This window comes from Drosophila bipectinata, chromosome 3R (assembly GCF_030179905.1).
Source record: "Drosophila bipectinata strain 14024-0381.07 chromosome 3R, DbipHiC1v2, whole genome shotgun sequence".
Lineage (NCBI taxonomy): Eukaryota > Metazoa > Arthropoda > Insecta > Diptera > Drosophilidae > Drosophila > Drosophila bipectinata.
In genome coordinates this window covers 26,511,269-26,531,520 of record NC_091739.1, presented here as the reverse complement: position 1 = coordinate 26,531,520, position 20,252 = coordinate 26,511,269, and the positions used below count along the sequence as shown (strand labels likewise).

At 42.0% G+C, this 20,252-nt stretch overlaps 3 protein-coding genes and 1 long non-coding RNA gene across 8 annotated transcripts; 2 read left to right on the top strand and 2 right to left on the bottom strand.

Annotated features, from left to right (window-relative positions):
• Nucleotides 1-11: 11 nt before the first annotated feature.
• On the top strand, nt 12-8,129 carry lili (LMBR1-like protein). Of its 4 annotated transcripts, none has more exons than XM_070280781.1 (10): nt 12-147; nt 259-417; nt 484-636; nt 4,338-4,462; nt 4,564-4,703; nt 4,767-4,997; nt 5,128-5,196; nt 6,277-6,785; nt 6,850-7,081; nt 7,140-8,129. In XM_070280781.1, the coding sequence occupies exons 2-10, from the start codon at nt 343-345 to the stop codon at nt 7,346-7,348; spliced, it is 1,743 nt and encodes a 580-aa protein (XP_070136882.1). In that variant the 5' UTR covers nt 12-147; nt 259-342; the 3' UTR covers nt 7,349-8,129. The 4 variants fall into 4 exon arrangements, with proteins under 4 accessions (XP_070136882.1, XP_070136881.1, XP_070136883.1 ...); XM_070280780.1 differs by having other exon boundaries at nt 20-147; nt 264-417; XM_070280782.1 differs by lacking the exon at nt 484-636 and having other exon boundaries at nt 20-147; nt 264-417.
• Nucleotides 2,181-2,978, bottom strand: LOC138926488 (uncharacterized). The gene is made up of 2 exons (XR_011443031.1): nt 2,519-2,978; nt 2,181-2,464 (listed from the first exon to the last, which is right to left on the bottom strand). It is a non-coding gene; the product is annotated as an uncharacterized lncRNA (long non-coding RNA).
• LOC108122094 (tetratricopeptide repeat protein 12) lies at nt 5,131-6,154 on the bottom strand. Its single transcript, XM_017236590.3, has 3 exons — nt 5,677-6,154; nt 5,504-5,626; nt 5,131-5,449 (listed from the first exon to the last, which is right to left on the bottom strand). The coding sequence occupies exons 1-3, from the start codon at nt 6,078-6,080 to the stop codon at nt 5,230-5,232; spliced, it is 747 nt and encodes a 248-aa protein (XP_017092079.2). The 5' UTR covers nt 6,081-6,154; the 3' UTR covers nt 5,131-5,229.
• A 491-nt stretch (nt 8,130-8,620) lies between the features above and the next one.
• Nucleotides 8,621-14,783, top strand: MetRS-m (Methionyl-tRNA synthetase, mitochondrial). Of its 2 annotated transcripts, XM_017236108.3 has the most exons (6): nt 8,621-8,791; nt 8,860-9,140; nt 9,216-9,638; nt 9,691-9,955; nt 13,696-13,893; nt 14,301-14,783. In XM_017236108.3, exons 1-6 carry the CDS (start codon nt 8,698-8,700, stop codon nt 14,750-14,752), a joined length of 1,713 nt encoding a protein of 570 aa, XP_017091597.2. In that variant the 5' UTR covers nt 8,621-8,697; the 3' UTR covers nt 14,753-14,783. The 2 variants fall into 2 exon arrangements, with proteins under 2 accessions (XP_017091597.2, XP_070137848.1); XM_070281747.1 differs by lacking the exons at nt 13,696-13,893; nt 14,301-14,783 and adding an exon at nt 11,112-11,339.
• The last annotated feature ends 5,469 nt before the right edge of the window (nt 14,784-20,252 follow it).

The following is a 20,252-nucleotide window of genomic DNA, read 5'->3' as shown; positions in this document are numbered from 1 at the left end:
TTGCAAGAATTTACAAGCCTACGGGCAAATCGGGACTGAGGAACGAAATGCGGCTGCAATTAGTTGTCAAAATTGTGTAATGGTGGTGTACGGTCGGCCCGCAACTATTTTAATTCAGAACGAAGCGCAGAACAACATCTTGCTACCGTGAGGGAAGGAGAAGTGAAATTCAGGAATTAACCAAAGGAATTTATAGGCCTAGAAAGAACTGCCCTGCCTGCCAGTCAGTGTTTAAAATTTCAAGCGTGCATGCATTAGTTTAGAACTGGGATTGGGACGCGAGGAGAGGAAACGGCCAACAAGCTGGCTACTAGTGATAAATTGTCCTCGTTCTTCGGGGCAATGGACGAGGAGGAGGAGGAGGAAGTCACCGATCTGAAGCTGCAATTGTTCCACAATACAGTACGCGAGCACATTGTAAGTAATCCACCCAGTAACTAACCCAAAAAATCTCAGTTACGGCGTCACCTTCATCCCCTTCAGCCCAACAATAACAAAAGTGAAACAGGAGCAGCAGCTGCGTCTGATTGTTGTTTTCCTAACTGTACCAACTGTGTCTCAGGGGGGAGAGGGTGTCTGTGTGCCATACACACACACACACATATACACACTATTGTGATAAACAGAAATCATTTGGTATGTCCGAGCCAGCCCATGTACACAGCAATATTTATTTGTTTATGGTCTGTTATCACAACCAGAATCGGAGCCAGCACTTTCAGCGCCTGCGTCGGTTCGATTTGTGTATGAAAGCCATATTATCGGGAGAGGAAGTGGTACCAGAGATAGCAGTCTACACTCTCTTGCACTTTCTATTCGGGGCTGCAAAAATTATCACCCATACAGCCAGAGATGCCCATCCTCTAGCCAATACCCACACAGACACCTGTTGTTAATCTCAGAAATCATAATCGAAGATGCGACTTGAAGATACTTTGGAAAGGGTATACTGTAATATCTTGTTAGAGTATTATTATCAGCCACTCACCTATCTTTTATCTGTATCTTTTAGATCCGATTTCCTAGAAAACTCAACCTGCCAGAACATGCATAACAAATCGACATTTAATGCCTTCAAAATAAACTTAAGGGGTTATATACAGTTGTGATATATGAAAAAATCGATTTTTTTTTTATTGCATATTCTTTAAGTATATTCTAGTGGGAATACTCTCACAAAAATTCATAACGATCGGAACATTAGAACCGAAGCTGTAGCTATTTATAGCGCACTATCTGCATATAAAACTTAAACAAACTTGAAACTTTAAACGCGATTATCTCAGAATCTTTTTTTTGGGAAATTGCCTTTGCGGTGGACACGATTACTAAAAAACTACTAATCCGATCAACACCAAATTTTGACCACTTATTTATTATGATATTAGCTAGTCCGCGAACGAGGGATTTTCAATTTTTTTGAAAACTCCTTTTTTAAAGCACAAAAAACGAAAATCTTAGACGTTGAAAAAGTACATTTTTTGTTAAAAACGTCGCCATTTTTTTTGTAATCAAAATTTTTAAAAATCCCTCGTTCACGGACTAGACAATACAATATACTAACTACACTTTTTTGAATTTTGGATTTCGGATGAACCGTTTTCGAGAAATCATGTCCACCGCAAGACACCATCGAAAAAAGACGATCCGAGAATCCGTCTATAACATTTTTGTTATGTAATATTTTTTTATGAAAAAATTTAATTAAGTACCCAGAAACATGTACTAAACAACTTCGGTAAAACATTTTTCATAAATATTTTCTATGGTGTCAAAAAAAATCGATAAAAATCCATATTTTTGCGTGGTACAACTGTATATAACCCCTTAAATTCAAACAAAGGCAACAAGTGAAAGTGTTCCCCCCGAGCGGCTATTTATAGAAACTTTTGGGCGTGTAACAGCTAAAAGATATACATTTTAGTACCTAAAACAATCTGCAGGTTATAGATGCAAACTTGTTTATTGCGCAAACCACTAATTTCCTTTTTTTTTCTTCAAAAGCAGACCGAATTTCAAGTGCACGGCTTGTGGTCACGATTTTTCTTCTGCCACTGTCTGCGACTTTGAAAGTGGGGTCTGCTGTCGTGACCGGCTGTTGGTTGTTGTTGAAATATTCGCAGACAAGGCGTTAAATACATTTGAAATTGTTTGAATAAGCACGAGAAGGGGGTCTGGGCTTCTCCGCTACGATTCTACCACACATGTTTCGTTTAATGGTGGTTCTGGCCCAACCAGAAGTCCAGGAAATGAAAACCGGTTTGTGTGGCTGTGGTTCTGGTTGCATCGCATTGCCGAAAATTGAATAATTCCCTCCGAATGTGGGTCACACAGCTCGACTACGTGACATGGGCGCCGCCCAATGCGAATCCAAATAAATGTAAACATGCCAAACGCCTCATAAATAATGCAGGAATCTAAGGTCCAGTCCACTAATGCTGACTACTGCTTCTTGGGCGGTTCTCTGGTGATAAAAAAAATAATCATTTCCCAGAACAACTTGTGGATACACAGCTACCTGATGTGCAGTTTGGAATTTCTCAATTTCAAAACACATTTCACTTAAAGTAATTAAAGCTGCAGATGCGAGGCGAACCATGGGGGTCTCAGAAGAGTACTATACTCTTACTTGTTGAAATATTGCAGCCCATTCACCGGCAAACTTGATAAAAAAAACCCGTCTGACAACCAAGGCCCACGATGTCGCCTCTTTCTGGCTGCATTTTGGCGTATCGGCTATTTATAGCCAACATTTAATGGGCGTGTTGTCTTGCGGGCGAGTTCATGTCAAGTCATTGACTCCCCTACGCCTACGATCCGAAATGCAGCCAGTTTAGAGTTTAGAGGCCCGAGAGCTTCGACCAAATCTCCCGGAGCGTGACTCTACAATGAACTTGTACATGGGTTTAGCTGATAAGCGTTGCAGCTCACAGGGGTTTTAATTTTTTATTCAGGAATGCTTTCTATATGGCACACGATGCGCATATCAGTCGGTAGTTGTCGCCGACGTGTTCCAAGTTCACTATCAACACGTCACAGTCTATATATATATAGAGAACAGTGCGTTTTACAACTATAAGATGTCGGGTAATCCCACAAAACTCATTTAGTAACCAACTTTATTTGAAGAAAATGGTTTGTTCTTTATCTTTGAGCTCTGAACCATATTGTATATGAGTTCCACCCTGCTCTATACTTGGATTCTATAAATAAACGACACAAACTGTTGATAGCCAGCGATTTGCGTCTCTGTTTATTTATTTTTTAATATTTGAGCATATTTTTTGGTCGAAAAGGCCAAGGAAACTGTTCAAATATTGCCCGAAGTGATGTATCTGAAGGCTGCTCCATATGGATTGAGTTCTAAAATAAGAGTTCTGCAAATAATTGAAGATTTAATTGATTTAATTGATCTGATGGACTCGGCTCTCTAGAACGCACTGTATCTCACAGATACCACTACAAGTATCTCAACTAACAAAGAATAACAAACAATGGCGATGGGTTTGATTGTTTTCTAAGCTTTTTTCTAGTCACTACACGAAAAGTATCTTTGTTAATGATTTATTTATGTGGCTAGGCATTCGTATATGTGTCTATCTATCTATTAATGTTTTGTTTTGTTTTCGTTTTTCGGCGCAAATATATGACGTGTGCCAGATGATTGGCATCAACTTTTTGGCCAAAAAAAACGATTCATGACCAAAAGTCAGTTGCTCCAAAATGCTGATGGAAGATTTAGACATGAATGGAGGGGCGGATAATGACATTCAATTGGCTTTATACGGCCGTAATCGGTCTAGTTCTTATCAGGTGTTTCGCTCTTGTCGTCGGCCACTGATAAGCATAATTTCTGACCTTTGTAACCGAAAAAAGGCAGCTCGATTAGTCTCATAACCGGCAATTATTCATCAAATTTTAGTTATCAATCTTAGTATTAAGTTATTAGAAGGAAAAGACATCTTCAAATACATTTTTTTGAAGCTATTTTAAGAAAATACTGAACCGGAAATTGGAAATAGAACCCCTGTGCCAATACCTGCTATGATAAGACCCTGAACTACCACTTGAAACCCTTCAAAATATATTCCTAGTCTAGTATCAAGAACAATTACTTGTGTACATTCATTTGAATTTATTTACTTTTCTGAAAAATGTTTTTGGCTGATGTAGACACAGTTGGGGGCTGAGAAAAGGCTGACAAATCAAATATGTATTATTTTAAACAAAACAAGAGATATGCGTGGGGGTGTCTATGCTTATTTTCTGACGCTTTCTGCCGATAAGTAAATGTAGGAAATATTACTAAAACTAAGCTTTATTCTCTTCTCTTACAGATATTTCTACTGTTGATCATCCTGCTGTATCTCAGCTCATATGTGGTTGTATCACGTTTTCGGCGACGCGATCGCGACGATCTCTATTCGAATGACGAGGACGAGGTGCTGGTCTATCGCATAAGGTAAGCCCCTAGCCAGTGACCAGGTGTGGAGTCAACAACCTGCCTAGTCACTAGCCCCTCGAATTGCAGTGCCAATAATGAAATTGAATTTTTCTCTTTAGCTTTTGGCTCTGCACATTCACACTGGCGGTGGCAGAAGGGGCGGCCATGCTGCTGCCAGTGTCCATTGCCAGCAATGAGGTGCTGCTGCTCTATCCAAACAGCTACTATGTCAAGTGGCTGAATAGTTCCCTCATACAGGGTGAGTTACTAGTTAATATTCTACTTATTATCTCACTAATTCCATGATTTTTCAATGTTTCAGGCCTGTGGAACCATGTGTTTCTGTTCTCCAATCTGTCCTTGTTCATCTTCCTGCCCTTCGTTTACTTGTTTTCCGAATCGACAGGGTTTGTGGGACATAAAAAGGGCATCCTGCCGCGTGTCTACGAGACCTTTACAGTATTTATGCTTATGGCCGTGATTGTTCTGGTACTGACAGCCGTTCTAAGTGCAGTCTTTGGCATTGAAAAGTTGCAATTCTTTTGGTTTCTAAGTGAGTATCCCCCCATTATCCGATCGCAACAAACCCACTCCCCTATTTAGAATCGACGACTGGGATCGGCTCCAGTCGCAGACCAAGTGCACAATGCTAATTTATAATATCCGTTCTTCATGCTTCACAGATCTGGGCAGTGTTCACCTTCCGTTCCTTTATTCGTGTGTCTCGTTTTTGGGCGTCATGCTAATGTTGAGTGAGTATAAACTATATTGTATATATAATAGAATTAATTATCTTCTGCTTCCATCTGCTTGATGTACTTGTCGATGTAGGCCAGCTGGGTGGGATTCTTCTCTCGTGCCTGGGCGATGCTCGACTCATACTCCTCCTTCTGGTTGAGGCCCTTGTGGGCATTGGCCTTGTAGAGCCAGGCGCGCAAATTCGAATCCTGCAGCTTGTCCAGCACGTATTGGCAGTCCTGGAGAGCTCGCTTGAAGTTGCGCAGCCTGTGGAACAAGAAACTATAGTATATGATCTCAAAATTCTCAAAAGAAACTTACTTGATGTAGCACAAGGCGCGATTGTTGTAGGTGATGGCACTGTCCTTGATCTTTTCAATGGCCCTGCCGTACAGTAGAATCGCCTTCTCCAGTTTATTGGAACGAAAGGCATCGTTACCTTGCCTGAAATCATGCCCTTTAGGAAATGTCAGTAAAGAGGAGATGATTCTTACGCTCTAAGCATCTCAGCTTCGTACTCGCGCTTAGCACGGGCCTCGGCTCTGTCGTTGGCATCCTGCTCCACCTGCTCCATGAAGCTCTGCTGGTTCATGGTCTTGGTCTCCTTCTCGGCCTCATCTTCCAGGGCCTTCTTGTTGATCACCGTGCGATTACCCGTCACTTTGAGGCGCACCTTGTCCACATCGAGGTTTTCAAAGTCCACATACTCCTTAACCTTGTCGACTTTCTCTTTTTCTGGATCAGAGGATTCAGGAGCATCCTTGTTGTCTAGAATATCCTGTATCTTTTTCAAGGTAGCCTCGAATTCGGTAAAATCATCGATGTCCTTAGCATTGAGGTTGCTCTTCTTCAGAGTCGCCTTTAGCTGGTCGGTATTCACATTTTCCTCCCCAGACATGATTCTGATTCGGATTCTTTATTGTACGTCTTATGAATATGCTGTTTAAATATGTTCTGACTCACTTTCCGAACGTTACAAGCCAGATCGGAATTCCAGAGTTTACTTGGATGCTATAGCAACCGATAAACATAACACCTTTTTTCAAAAGGGTGTTATTTTTGTCAGCATAGTAACCTCTTTCGTTTCTTTGCAGTCTGCACCCCTTATGGCTTTGTGCGCCTGTTTGGTGTTGTCAACCAGGTGCTGGTCCGCCCTATGCTGCTGCGGGACGTGAACGAGGAATTCAGCGCCTTCTACATGGAGGAGGCGAGTGTCAAGCGAAAGCTCGCCCACCTCGAACTGCAAAACGTGAGCATCGCGGACATGGCCAATGGCGGTCGCGTGGGAATCGTCTTGGGACGGGGCAAACCTTTTCAGCCGCAGCCCCTGCTGGAACAGTCGCAGGCACATCTCTACCAGCGGAAGGCGATGCCCAGCGACATGGGCGAGCAGCAGTTGATGCTGAACGAAAGACTGAGGCAACTGGACAGCGAGCGCAAGGAGCTAGACAAGCTGCGGAAGTCGAGCACCTTCCACCGCACCTTTGTTTACCCGCTGGCCATGTTGCTGTTGCTCTTCTTCACGGGAGTGACTATTCTTCTGGTGGTACAGAACACGCTGGAGCTGCTGATTGGCATTAAAGCCTTGCCTCTGAGCACAAGGGTGAGTCTTCTTTATCCAATGAACTATATGTCCTTTATTACAACAATATATATGTCTATTTCAGCAACTCACGCTCGGCATCTCATCGCTATCGAAGCTGGGACCCTTTGGCGCTGGATTGGAGGTTTGTCTTATCTTCTACCTGGGCGCCACCTCGGTTGTGGGCTTCTACAGCATGCCCTTCATGCGGAATGTTCGCCCCAAAAGGCGGGAAACTTCGCTACCCCAACTGATGCTCAACTGTGGCTTTATGCTGGTTTTGTCCTCCGCCCTGCCGCTTCTCAGTAGGATTATAGGTGAGGATAACCACTCGCAACACAAGATTAGAGTTTAATTATTATCCTTTTCTTGTAGGCATTACGAACTTTGACTTGCTGGGTGACTTTGGCGCCATTGAGTGGCTCGGAAACTTCCAGATTGTCCTGCTGTACAACTTGGTATTTGGCACCACGACGGCCCTGTGCCTGGCCAACAAGTTTACGGCTACGGTGCGGCGGGAGCTGCGCGCCCGGTTAGTGGAGAACTATGTGCTCTTTACTAACTACATGAGCTTCATCAACTGATATTTGTGCAAGCGTCGCGACAACGCGTCTTTGGTCAGGATGCCCACCAACCAATGTGCCCACCACCTGATCAGACGCCTTGTCGAGTCGCCGCTGCAGAGCCTAACTAGTTTCTATGCCAATTATCGCAACCTTAGTCGTAAAAGCAGTCGCAATACCACCGCTAGTCGCAAGGCAAACGAAACTGAACTGAACTGTTGAGAAGAAATAAGTCAAAATATTGGAACGGGCAGCTAAAACTATATATAATATACCTTTACATATGTTATATGATCACGTGTAGTTGTGCAGAACTGATACTGATACTGATATTTAAATGTTGCGGCATGAACTGTTGTGCTTAATTGTTTCACTTAATGCAGGATCCCAATCGAAAACCACATTATCCCGATATATGTATCCCGAGATATAGCAAATCTCGCAGATAGTTTATTGTGTAAATAGCGAAAAGTGAAAGTTTGGCCGTAGTCAACGTTTGCCGTTTAGACCTAGGCTATATTATTTGTATTTAAGTCACTTATCGTTCAGAGTCTAGTTCTTAATTTCATTTCATACATGTTATACGCTATTTAAGCATTATGTGTATTTTTGAGTTATTTGTTTAAGATTTTAACAATGTTCCTTAAGAGTAGCGCACCGACTGAGGCGCCTTCATTTCATTTTACCACATACTCTATATGCTACACTACAATATAACACAATATTCACGAAATCACACACTTACAAGCGTCTTAAACATATGTGATAAAATATAATAAAGCATTTTACTAATTCATCGAAATATCATGGCTTTTCTTACGCAATTAATGCAATTAAATATTAAATATTTGATATTTGGTTTTGAAAACTATTTTTCAACTTTTATTTCAGCCTTACTTCAATGTTCCTACTGGCATAGTTGCAACGCCTACGAAATGGAGTTTTACCTTTAAGGGTTTAACAATATGGCTGTGATATATGGTTATTTTAAGCTAAATAAAACGAAAAATATTGGATGAAACAAAAATTTATTTTTTTTAATTCGGTCAAATTTTGATTTATTGCCCAATTTAATTTGGTGTCTATGGAAAAGCCTATGCTTGTCTTTTTTTTGGAAATAATTAAACTTTGGTAGTAATTAGTAAACATTGATATAAAAAGAAACTATATAACAAATAAGTTAAAATGTAAAAAATTATTTGAAATTCTATAATCACCACAGTTTTGGGTCTATGGGTAGCACTTTTAAATCAGCTGCTGTTCATTTTATGGGCAGCACTGTTTGAACAGCTGTTGATTGTTATAAAATAGCCGGCTATAGTTATATTATTTTTAGGTCTTAGTTTTCAATTAAAAAAGCATTTAGAATAATGTTAATAAGAAGAATTAAGTGCCTCGGATTTCTGGGAGTACGCTACAACAGTTCGCACTATGTGACAACACCGATTTTCTATGTAAACGCAGGCATGTTAATTGGACTTTTGGCAAATAGAATATTATTGTTTGTTTATCAAGAAACTTGATTGGTTTAGCTCCCCACATTGGCCACTTGTACTCGGCGGTGATAGCCGATGCCCACTGCCGGTACCAGAGATTAAAGTATCCGGAGAGAAAGGTCCGGCTTTGTACGGGAACCGACGAGCACGGGACCAAAATTCAACAGGCAGCGGCACTTCATAAGATTCCGGTGGCCACATATTGTGACCAGATTTCCCAGCGGTACCGGGAGGTCTTCCAGAATGCCAACATCCTGCAGGATGATTTCATACGCACAACAGAGGAGCGCCACAAACGGGCAGTGGCTCATTTCTGGGTAGGATTGAAAGATTACAGCTAAAAGATTGTATTTACAAGCATATTATATTTCTTTGGTAATCCTTATTAACAGCGCACCCTAAACTCCCGTGGACACATCTACTCGGCTGCCTACAGCGGCTGGTACTGCGTTTCCGATGAAACCTTTCTGACAGACTCTCAACTGAAGTTGGACGAGGCAACGGGTACTCGCTATTCCCTGGAATCTGGCCATCCCGTTGAGTGGACAGAGGAGACCAATTACATGTTTCGCCTATCCAAGTTCCAAGATGATGTGATTCACTGGGTGAAGCAGGAGGCTCGCATCCGTCCGGCCAAGTTTGAGAAGATCCTACTAGACACTCTTAGTGAACCGCTGCCGGATGTTTCGGTGTCCAGACCCTCGAATCGGGTTCACTGGGCCATTCCCGTGCCGGATGACTCCTCGCAGACGGTGTACGTTTGGCTAGATGCTTTGGTCAACTATCTCAGTGCCTTGGGGTATCCGGATGAGAAGGTTTGTAGCCTTTTAGAAGGAAGGACATTCAATTCTCACCTTGTTCCTTTAGTACTCTGCCTTCTGGCCACCGGCCCAGCAGATAATCGGCAAGGATATCCTCAAGTTTCACGGCATTTACTGGCCTGCCTTCCTGATCGCCGCCGGCCTCCAACCGCCTGGGCAACTGTATGTCCACTCGCACTGGACCGTCGACGGACAGAAGATGTCGAAGAGCAAACAGAATGTGGTCAATCCGGTCCAGGCAGCCGAACAGTACACGATGGAGGGCCTGCGCTACTTTTTACTGCGTGAGGGCGTGGCACACAGCGACGGCAGTGAGTAGACGAATCGAAGAGGAAACCGCGAACTCTCTTTGATGTCTGTGGCTTGTTCACTTTGCGGTGCTGCAGTGGGTGGGTCCGGGCAGGCCCTGTGGTTATTCAAATAGTTTTCCCATCAAATTATCAACCCAAACGGCCAGGGGATGGCTGAGAAGTGTTCGCATGTGAGTGGCCATCTGTCGTCGTTAGTTTTACGGCTATGACTACGGGTACGGTTACGGTTACGGGTACCTTTGCTTTAATTTGCATTTCAATTTTATGCCCGAACTGCCAAACCAAGCTGAACCGAAAAAGGGAAAAGTTTTGGGGAGCTGCTGACTTTTGTTTATTTGCCTCGAAAGTTTTTGTATCTAGAACTTGGCGACCAGAAGATTCCGGTGGCATTTGCATAAGAGTTGGCAAACTTTCCTCGTCCGGGGGATTTTGGCAATTGTCTGACAGATATGATTAGGTCCTACACTCGAGGTTCGGGTGGGTTATCGAAAGCAATTATCACACTTGACTGATCTGGCGGAGTGTCACTGTTTGATTGATTCCCCCGAACCTTTTTGTTTCCGTTTTCAATTTGCATAAAATCAGCCAATCCCGCCCTGTCTACCCCCTCCAAAATCCACATCTCCCCACTGGTTTGGTCTTAAAATTTAATTTCCAATTATTGCTGACTTTGCTTTTCCGCCGGATTTTCCAGTCGACAGTCGGCCGGCTGCTTTTCACGTTTTCCTTTATTCAATTTGCGCTTGTTGATGTTTCTCTTTTTAATTTTTTTTTATAAGCCCCACTGCCTTGTGGCTAATTTAATTGCATTTTTATTGCATTTGGCAAAGAACCATAAAAAAATATTGAAATGAAAATGAAAATGTCCGAACTGCAGCAGTGCGTCAGCGGCGGCGTATTATTAAATTACATGAACATTTCGACGTGGCGCCCGCTCCTTTTTTGCATATTTTCGGGGCCATGAATCATTTATGCGTGGTGGCAGCGGATAAATTTACTTTAATTCGCACCAAGTGCCGTCCATTAGGCGAAGGGGAAAAAAGTCGGTCATTTCTTATTCACAGTCGGTCGACAATTCGATTCTGACGGTAGGAAGGGCCCTAGGTGGAATCCGTTTTCATAACAGCATCATTAAACGCTCAAGTTTTCATTACAGGTCAGGAACTTCCGCAACACAGAAATTGCATTTTGAATTTGACGCAATAACAGCTGCAGGAATAGACCAAGGACGACCAGGACCGCACAGGCAACATCTGCGGTTCCCTTCGGAAAAAAGTTGCATGGCAAATGCAAATGCAGGATGGTGGTGCAGGCTGATGCAATAAACTTCCTTGGGGCGTCACTCAATTTAAAAAATTTGAATACTTAAACTTGTCACCGATGGCTCTGAGATTTGGAATAGAAAAGCTTTCCATGTAGCTGCCAGCCAGCCCAGCACTTCGGTGTCTTGTTCCCTAAGGGTTTTAAACTTTTAATAGTTAAGCCTGGGGAGTGAGTTTAGTCCTTTTTAACTCTCTTTAAACTTGCTTTAACCTCATTAGTATTTTTCAACCTTCCATTAAAGATAAAAAATATGTAATCTGAATATAGCTCATACGCCCTGTGAGCCCTGCGCTTGCTACATTTTTGATGGCAACACTTGTGCTCCTTCGCCTTCCACTTAAAGCCAAGTTCTGCCGGAGGACCCTGCGAAATTGTGTCAAAGTTCTAGGGCAAGTTGCTCAAGTTGTTTAAGGTGTAGCAGTCGCATTCGAAGTGCAACTCTTGGGGCACGTAAAAAAGTATTATTTATATTAGGAGTATTATTTATATTTATATTGCCGGTAGGAGAGGCAGCATTGGTCCAAGGGCCGGAAGATACAACACACCCACATTGCATGCTCACTCCCCTCTAAAGTCACGTTGCAACATGTGTGGAAAGTGCTGTACCCGACTTCCTTGTTCCCGTCAGCAGGATCCTTGCTTTTTTGCTCTGCTTTCTGTTTCTAGCAATTTGTAGCTGCTCACGTAAGCAGTTAAGAGTTGGCCTGGCTCGGACTTTAACTCCGAGGTGGGTCCGGGTAGCCGGTAATGCCCGACCCCTCCTTCTATACAAAATACAACACGTTTTGCGGCCCATTTCGAACAATTTCATTAGAAAGCCATACAGGGGCGGGCTGCTAATAAAGTTTGATGCAATTCACATTGAATTTTTGGCCCTAGGCTGCCAAGCGATTGCAATGCCATCAAAATTCAATGAATTCAAAATGAAAAGGCAGTAGTCGGAGAGTTCAGAGTTCGGTTTAGTTTTCTCTCAAAAGAGTATCTCGGAGGCAGTTAGCTATGGCTATAGGAATACACATTTAAATACATTTTGAAAGAAGGGAATATATTTTAAAATATTTTCCCCAAAATTTCCATCAGAAATATTTTTGAAAAATATATAAACCTTTAGTAGAAAGCAGTACCTAAAAGTCGCCTATCCACAAGAACCCTTTTTCTAGCTTGACATAAATTTGATTTTCGAGAAAACTAGCATCCATACATGGGAACTCAACTCAATCCGACACTTTTTCATTTGCATTTCGTTGACGAACAGAGGAGCCGGTCCTCTCCTCTATTTTTTCTAGTCGCGAAGCAAAATTAATGTTGCAGGCAACACTTTTTGGCAGTTGAATTTCCCCAGAGATGAGAAAGGCAAGCGGAAACCTCATTTGACAGCATGCAGGTGAAACGGGAGTCGAATGGAGAAACTTTCCGAATGCACAAAAGAAATGTGTTTGCAGTGGAAACTATTGCTGGCTGGGGTTTTGTTTCAATTTCGAAATCGGAAACGGAATGGCAGAATTTCGAGCCGTAATGATTGCTTGCCACCAGCAATTAGCCGATTATTGTCTTAGTTGGCAGTGCCAGTTTTAATTACCATCAGGTTGCAGTGGAAAATTTAATTTTCGTGCCTCTGCAACAATATGTGGCAATGCGCACTTTGGATTGAATTCCTAAAATGGTATGATTTAAAGCATTTTGTTGGTCTAGCCAAACTAGAACACTAAAGTATCTCTATTTTGAACCAGAATAAACTGAAATCAGCGCTTGTCTAGTTAACTTTTTGCGAATTCCTCCGGCGAGCACATCATTATACTTATAGTCGGATCTAGTCCCTACACAGACTCACAGCTCCATCTCCTCCATTCAATTCAATTTCCCTCGAGCACAGATCCTGCAACTATTAGCACAGCTTAAATCCTTTCGTGTTCAGCTCCTTTCCCACAAAGCCACCTGCAGCAGCATTTGTGTGTTTCGCCAAGGAAAATGCGGAGAGCTGCTTGCTGCCAGATTGTTGTTGTTAAATTATTCGTATTTTATCTTGTCCAGCTTTTTATTTATCTCCTTTTTTTCTGGGGCGACAGGAACCCTTGACTCTGGACTCTCTGTTTCCGCCGTGCTAATCCCCTTAATGGCCAGTCGGTCGTATGGCGAATTTGTGAGCGACTGAAGCCGCTTAAGGAGTAAGTTAAATGGAAGATGAAAGTATCGCTCATACGCCCTGTGTGTCACTTAAAATTTGAAACGGAATTTATCGTTCTTTTTTGGCAGGTCAACCAACTTAATATTAATAGACCTATCATACTTAATGTAAATTTATCAAAATTGAAAACCTAATTGAATTTCAAAGAATTGATTTTCCTCGCATACCTTATCTTATCTTTCAAAAATTTCTTTGACAAACTGACACGTTGTCGGGTCTCGTTTGCTTACAGACTACAGCCACGTGAAGGCACTGCGCATCCTCAACTCGGAGCTGGCAGACACCCTGGGGAATCTGCTGTCCCGTGCCTGTGCCAAGACGCTCAATCCCCGCCAAATCTATCCGTCAGCCCAGGCCGAGCATTTAGCGGATCTCCTTGGAAGCCTGGATGCGGCCAAGCGGCTGCAGGAGTCGCTGGTGCAGCTGTCAGGTGAGTGGAGGCACCAGGATTGTGTTGGGCTTTAAACGGAATGGAGTGTAGTGGAGTGCAATGGAGCGATACTTTGTCATTTTAATATTTAAGCAGTCATGCTCGAGCTGAAGTGGCGCTCTATCCAGAGATAGAGCTGCTTTATAATCTGCATTTGCGCCTGCATCCGCATCTGCCTCAAGCTCTTCCGGGCAATCACCGGGTGGTAAGAGCACTAGAGAATGTGGCCATGCCAGTGGCTTCAAGTGGGCCAGGCACAGCCATCATTCTGCTTATTGTGGCTTGTCCACTTGAAAAAATTAGAGCTATTTTTTAGCGCTATACTCCAGTAACTGTGCAACATGCCGCCCATTTTATGATTATGCTTCTACATTTTGTTTCAAGTGATATTGTTTAATATTTTTCAGAACGATGCGCTCAACATTACGAGTGCAATCACTTCCACTTGGTGGCTGACACTGCCATGGCGACTCTGCATGCGGCCAACAACTTCTTCGAGACGAGCCGGCCCTGGGAGCTGAAGAAAGGAGCGGCGGGCAGCAATGAGCCGCGTTTGGAGACCATAATCGCCATGACAATGGACGCACTGCGACTCTGCGGCATTGTGCTGCAGCCCATAATTCCCCAGCTGGCCACGCGGCTGCTCGATAAGCTCAGTGTCCCCGCAACGCAACGTGGCTGGAATTATTTGGCCGAGAGCTTTGCCAACACCGCCCACCATGGCGGGAGTCGTCAGTTGAATGAGCAGAGCAGTGCGATGTTGTTCCAGCGGATTCTTGAGGAGAAGGAGGAGCGCAAACCGCAACCAGCCAAGCGGAGTAAAGCCAAGAAAAAGGAGCTCCGCGAAACAATGTCCTGAAGTGGCCATAATAAACTGATTCCGAAGTCAAGCCAACAAAGACATTTATTTCTGAAGGGGGCTTAAAAGCACCAGTTTACAAAGTGCTTTAAAATTTTCCATTACGAACAAAATATTAATTTTTAAGTCTGCTCCCAAGAAATAATTTTTAATTTCTTAAGAATTGGTTTTAAAAGAAACAGTATTTAATGGCTGTAGTGTACACGGACTGTAAACTAGTGTAAACTGGGCAAATCAAAAGCCCAGGCCAAACCATTCAGCTTCCATTGGGACTCTCTCGTTCGCCAAGTCTCATTAAAATCCACTTAATTATGGGCAGGAAGGAAAAAGCGACGCCGTCAGCAGCCACGCTGCTGTCTCATATTCGTTTGTAATTTATTACGCGTAATTGAAGTCAGCATCAGGTGGCGAGGATGGGGTCGTTATTTATAGCCTTCAATTGGTAAACAGGTTGAGGGCAAGCCACCAGACCACCAGGCCACCAGGCCACCAAGCCACTGGGCCACCAAGTCAGCCAGACTTTTATTTGTTAATTTATTTTAATTTCCCGAGCCCCGAGACTCGAGACCAAAAAAGCCAACATAAAAGGGCCAACGAAGAGCGTAATCAAAACAAATGGCAGTGTGGCTCTCAATCTAAGTAGAAATGCATGTAGTCGGGCAGGATACGGTGGATTTGGCGGAGAACCGAAGGGCCAAGTCAAGTGCAACCATTAGAGTCAATTGCTGGCTGGCCCAGAGGAGTAGACAAAGCTGATTACATTACTCGCTAGCCAATTTCAGATCCAGTTTAGTTTTTTGCCTAACACACCATGAAATGCACGATTTCTACATAGAAATAAATTTATTTAAAAAAATATCTATATTTATTTAAAAAAATGGAAAGTTTTAAAAGCACTTATACCAGAAATTTTATTTTTTGGGCGGGTATTGTACTTAGTATACTTTACTTAGAAAGTATTTAAAAATGTTTTCTTTACTGTGTAACGAAAATAGTTTAATTAAGATCTCGCACACAAAATTCGAGCTTATACACGGGGCATCAATCAAGTCTCAGGTCCAGAAGTCGAAAATTGTTGGCCAACAGTGTGCAGTTTTACTTTACTATTTGCTCAGCTCCATCCAGTGTGTTCAGTTGATTGCGCCTGAGTGGATGAAATACCCGCCACCATCAGCTGCAGGTAAACAACAATTTAACTCCATTCCGGGCGAGGCCCGTCTCTGCCGGAGACCCAATCTGGCAATTAGCCAGCCAAAATGTGCGGGCTTTTGGGCCCGGTTAACTTGCAATTTGCTCTGCGGCCTAAAGTTCCAGCGATGCTGGTGCTACTAATGCGGATGCTCATGACGATGTTGTTGCAGACACTTTATCGAGCGCCTGAAAGGATAACGCATCAAATGGAGGCCAGGACATGCTGACGGACGGGGAATTTAGCGGCAAAATATACTGCATTTTCCCAGGAGCATGGCTAAAGTTTGATTAAATTGAAATTGGTTGAAGGCTTTAATGGGAAAATGTAGACTATTTTTACCTCTGCAGGAGTTTGGAAAATATTCTCTCGTATTGCAAGCTAACATGCCCCTTTCTTCAAAAGCAGATTTCAAAGAAATAATAACAATGGAAAGACATCTTAAACATCGTTCTATACTTGTACGAGAATCAATTAAAAATGTTTTGATGTAAAGCATTGTATCAGAGCCTAAGCATGGTTCTTGTTTTCTTCTATGAATCTCCCTTTTTTCGATCTGCAGCAGGGCGTAATTGAATATACAACCGGGGAAAATTTAATTTATATGGAAAGCAAATTAAGTTGACGGTAATGAGACAGCAGAACAGAGGAGAACAGAACAGGCAACATAAACAAGCGCATTAACATGCTTGACTTGTAAAAAGTTGTTAAGTTTGCATTTAAAATGAAATTATGCAGGCTGCGTCCCGGTTACTCCTCCGTAGGTTGTATCCCTGCGGAGGGATACAGGTAATAAGGTTAATGATTCACTTTAAATGCTGCTCAAACTTGAACGCAAAACCTAAAGTGGTCCACTCCGGCCCCTTGTTATTGCAAAGGATGCTGCTCCTTGTTGCGGTAGATGTTGCACTTTGATTAATTACAAAGTTGCTCGATGGCCACAGTGGCCTTTGTGGAGATTTCCGCCGTCTGCCGTCTGCCGGCCACTCACCACTCAGCCAATGCATAATTAAATTTCCCGGAAGGCCACGTGGCGTATGCGCAATATTGTAAGCGAATTAGCCTGGCCCCAAAGTTGTTGCCACTCGCTGTTGCTTAAGTAGCCGGTTCGAGGCATTCGAAATTGATTCGCTTTGAGCCGGCTCAGATTTCCCTCCAATATTCCGGTCCATCAAATAATATGCATATCGCATTGATGCACGCTTTCTAAGCAATTAAACATGATTCCATGATTCATCATCTTGGTTGTATCCAAAGGCTTCAATGCTTGAACTTTAGCCATGATTGAGTAGATTTCTCTTAGAAAATCTCTAAACTCTCTAAAATCTCCAATTAACTTACATAAATAATAAACTAATTTGAATAAAGCATGAGAGCTAAGAGAGGTTAGTAACCACTTAAAACACCAGCTTATGTGTCACTGCAATAGTGGATTGTTGGATTTTCCATTTGTGAATCGATTTAAATATGCAAATACCACAATTCACATGGAACTACAAATGGAATAATGTTGCAAATGTGTAAATTCCGGTTAACTAATTCAGTAAGCCAACTCGAAAGTGTTTAATGATTCGATGCTGGAGCCACATGTACAATGCAAAGTTCAACAAGACCGGCTAACACAGTCATTGTAATTCTCCAATTAACGCAATTAAATGCGAAAATTAAATCGACCGTATTGGGCATTTAATTAGTCCCGATTTATGTCGGTGAAATTTAAATTTCAGAATATGTAGGGCTTCTCCTACCAAACTAATCATAGTTTTTGCTGCCTCACATAATCTGTAATTAAATTGCACTAAAAAATTCCACCCAAATCCTTAATCCCTTTTGCCCACACACACACACTCCAACACACACTTGTGCGCCCTTCCAGACAGCCAAGCAAGTATGCGAGTCGTTATCCCTTTTAATGAATTTTTTTCTGGTCCGGTCGGCCTTCGCTTTTCATTTTGCTGGGCGGGCAGCAAAGTTTATTTTGCTTTAACCCTCGACAGACCCAGCTGCCCCGTTCCGATCTCCAAAAGGTACCCCCGAGTCCCCGTTTGCAACCTTTTTTGCGCCAAAGTAAATATTTTACTATGCCACTATTTAAAGCATACTTTCAGGCGGCTGTCGGCACAGCTGCACTATAGGAAATTTGACCACTTTTTCTGGCCAAAAACCATTTTTTGAAAGTTAAAGAACATAAATAATTTTAACTGCATATCATTCACAATAGATTAATTTTTAATGTTGCGTACCAGAAATTTCCATAGATGGCGCCACTGCGAAAAAATCAGCTGTTAAAAACAGCTGTTGATGTTAACATTTGCATGAGCTAAGAATTTAAGATTTTTTGGTGCTATTTTTAAAAAGCGAATACTGAAAATTTTATGGACAAAATCAAAAGTTTTGAAATGAATACTTCTCAATGTGGTTTGTATTATGTGTTTGTGTATGTGAAGTGTCCAAAAAACTTGTGTTGTCTTTTTAATAAAGTGAAAATGTAAGTAGTCTAGCAACAGAAATTTTTAGAATTAAATCACATTTTTAAAAAGAGAGTTAAACTAAGTCAGGCCGAGTCGGACAATGTAATTTAGTCCATGTTTTAGATTGTTTAATTTTCTTCAAATGAGTGAAATATGAATATGCATAAAAATGCACTTTCGAAGAAATTCATAATTTAAGGAGGCAACCTCAACACCTTGAATGTGAATCTGTTAGCTGTGAGACTAGTGCAAAACCGAACAGTTAGCATGTTATTTTTAAATAGGGAGCGGTGCCACGCCCACAATTTTTTCATTTCTGAGTTCTTTTGACCATATAAACTCAAATCAAAAATCAAAATCTAAATATCTTGCAAAGTTTTTGAGTTAGAATGTGTTTCTTAAAAAGTGGGCGGTGCCACGCCCACATTTTTTTTAAATCTTAATTCTATTGACCATGTGAACTCAAATCAAAAATCAGAACTTAAATATCTGGTTTCGTTCTTGAGATATTATTTTTGGCCAGAAAAAGTGGTCATATTTCCTATAGTGAGCTGGAAAGCCACAGCAGCTGCAGCCTGAGGCAAGCAGCACCAGAAAGAATTTTTGGGGCGCAGATACACTCAACTGTACGATACCTGGTACTCCTATAGATGACTTCTACTTGACGGCACTCTTATAGATCTCCTACAGCACTCTGGCCTTTTGAGGTCGTTAAGAGGAGTCTTTGCAGTATTTTAAATTTGGTTCTTTAATAACATCACAAACATTCGAACCGCTTCAAAAAGGGTATGAAGAATCAGTGAAAGCCCTACAGAAGCAACAGCCTGGCAGCCATTTTATTTTTGCAATATTTTCCAGGTCAAAATGTCGTAGAACTTTTATTAACTTCATGGCAAACCTCTAGCATGCAACTGTGTGTGTGTGCGAGTGTTTGCTTGGGTGTTTGTTTCTCTGTTTGGGCTCGTCCTTGTGTTTGTGTCTAAACATTAAAAGTAGCTTAGTGTTGTCGGTCGTTGGCTGTAAGTGTTTGGGTCTCATGTTGATAACTTATATTGGGAATGTCAACAGCCGAATGCGCTTCGAGTGGATTTTGCATTAGACCCAATGTCCAAGGATCGTTATCCTGGCTGAGACTCGAGTGTCCTCATTTGGGTTGCTTTATGGCTTGGAAAGAGGCCATTCAAATGAGCAAAACCGCAAGTTGGTTTTAAAGTTTCCCTCTCTATTTTTTGGGAAATCTTTTTTTCCCTAAAAGAATTTTTCAAAGTTTTTTGTGCAACTACTGAACTCTGAGTCCTTTCTCCAAGTAAGGAGGGTAAGACGTTGATGGGTAAGACATAATAATTTGCTGCACTTTCCCATGACAATGCAGGATTTATGGAAAGCAAAACAACAGCAGCCAAGAAGGAGGCAAGGAACAGACAAAAGGCACGAAAAAATAAAAAATGTAATTTCAACGTAGACAAAGGCGACGACAGGCAACAAATGAGGGCTGCAAAATTAAATTCACCGGCGAAAAATACTTGTGCCTGGCCATCAGTAGAGTTCTCATTTTCGTTTTCTCCAGATATTCTTAAACTTCAAGCACAGCACTAAGTTGAAAGAAACATTATTAAAAAATATTTGTTCCAAACTTCAATAAATTATGCAAATTTAGATTCCCGAGAACTTTTTCACTTTTGAAGTCCTTTCTACAAAACACATAAAATATTATTTATATTGGGAACACGGTGTATGTCTAGGGGCTTTTTTTTTTGAGAATTTTTCTGATGTTGCATGCGAATATTTGACAGCAAGTTAAATGGCGTCGCAGTGAAACTTTGGTAGCTTCTGCCCCAGC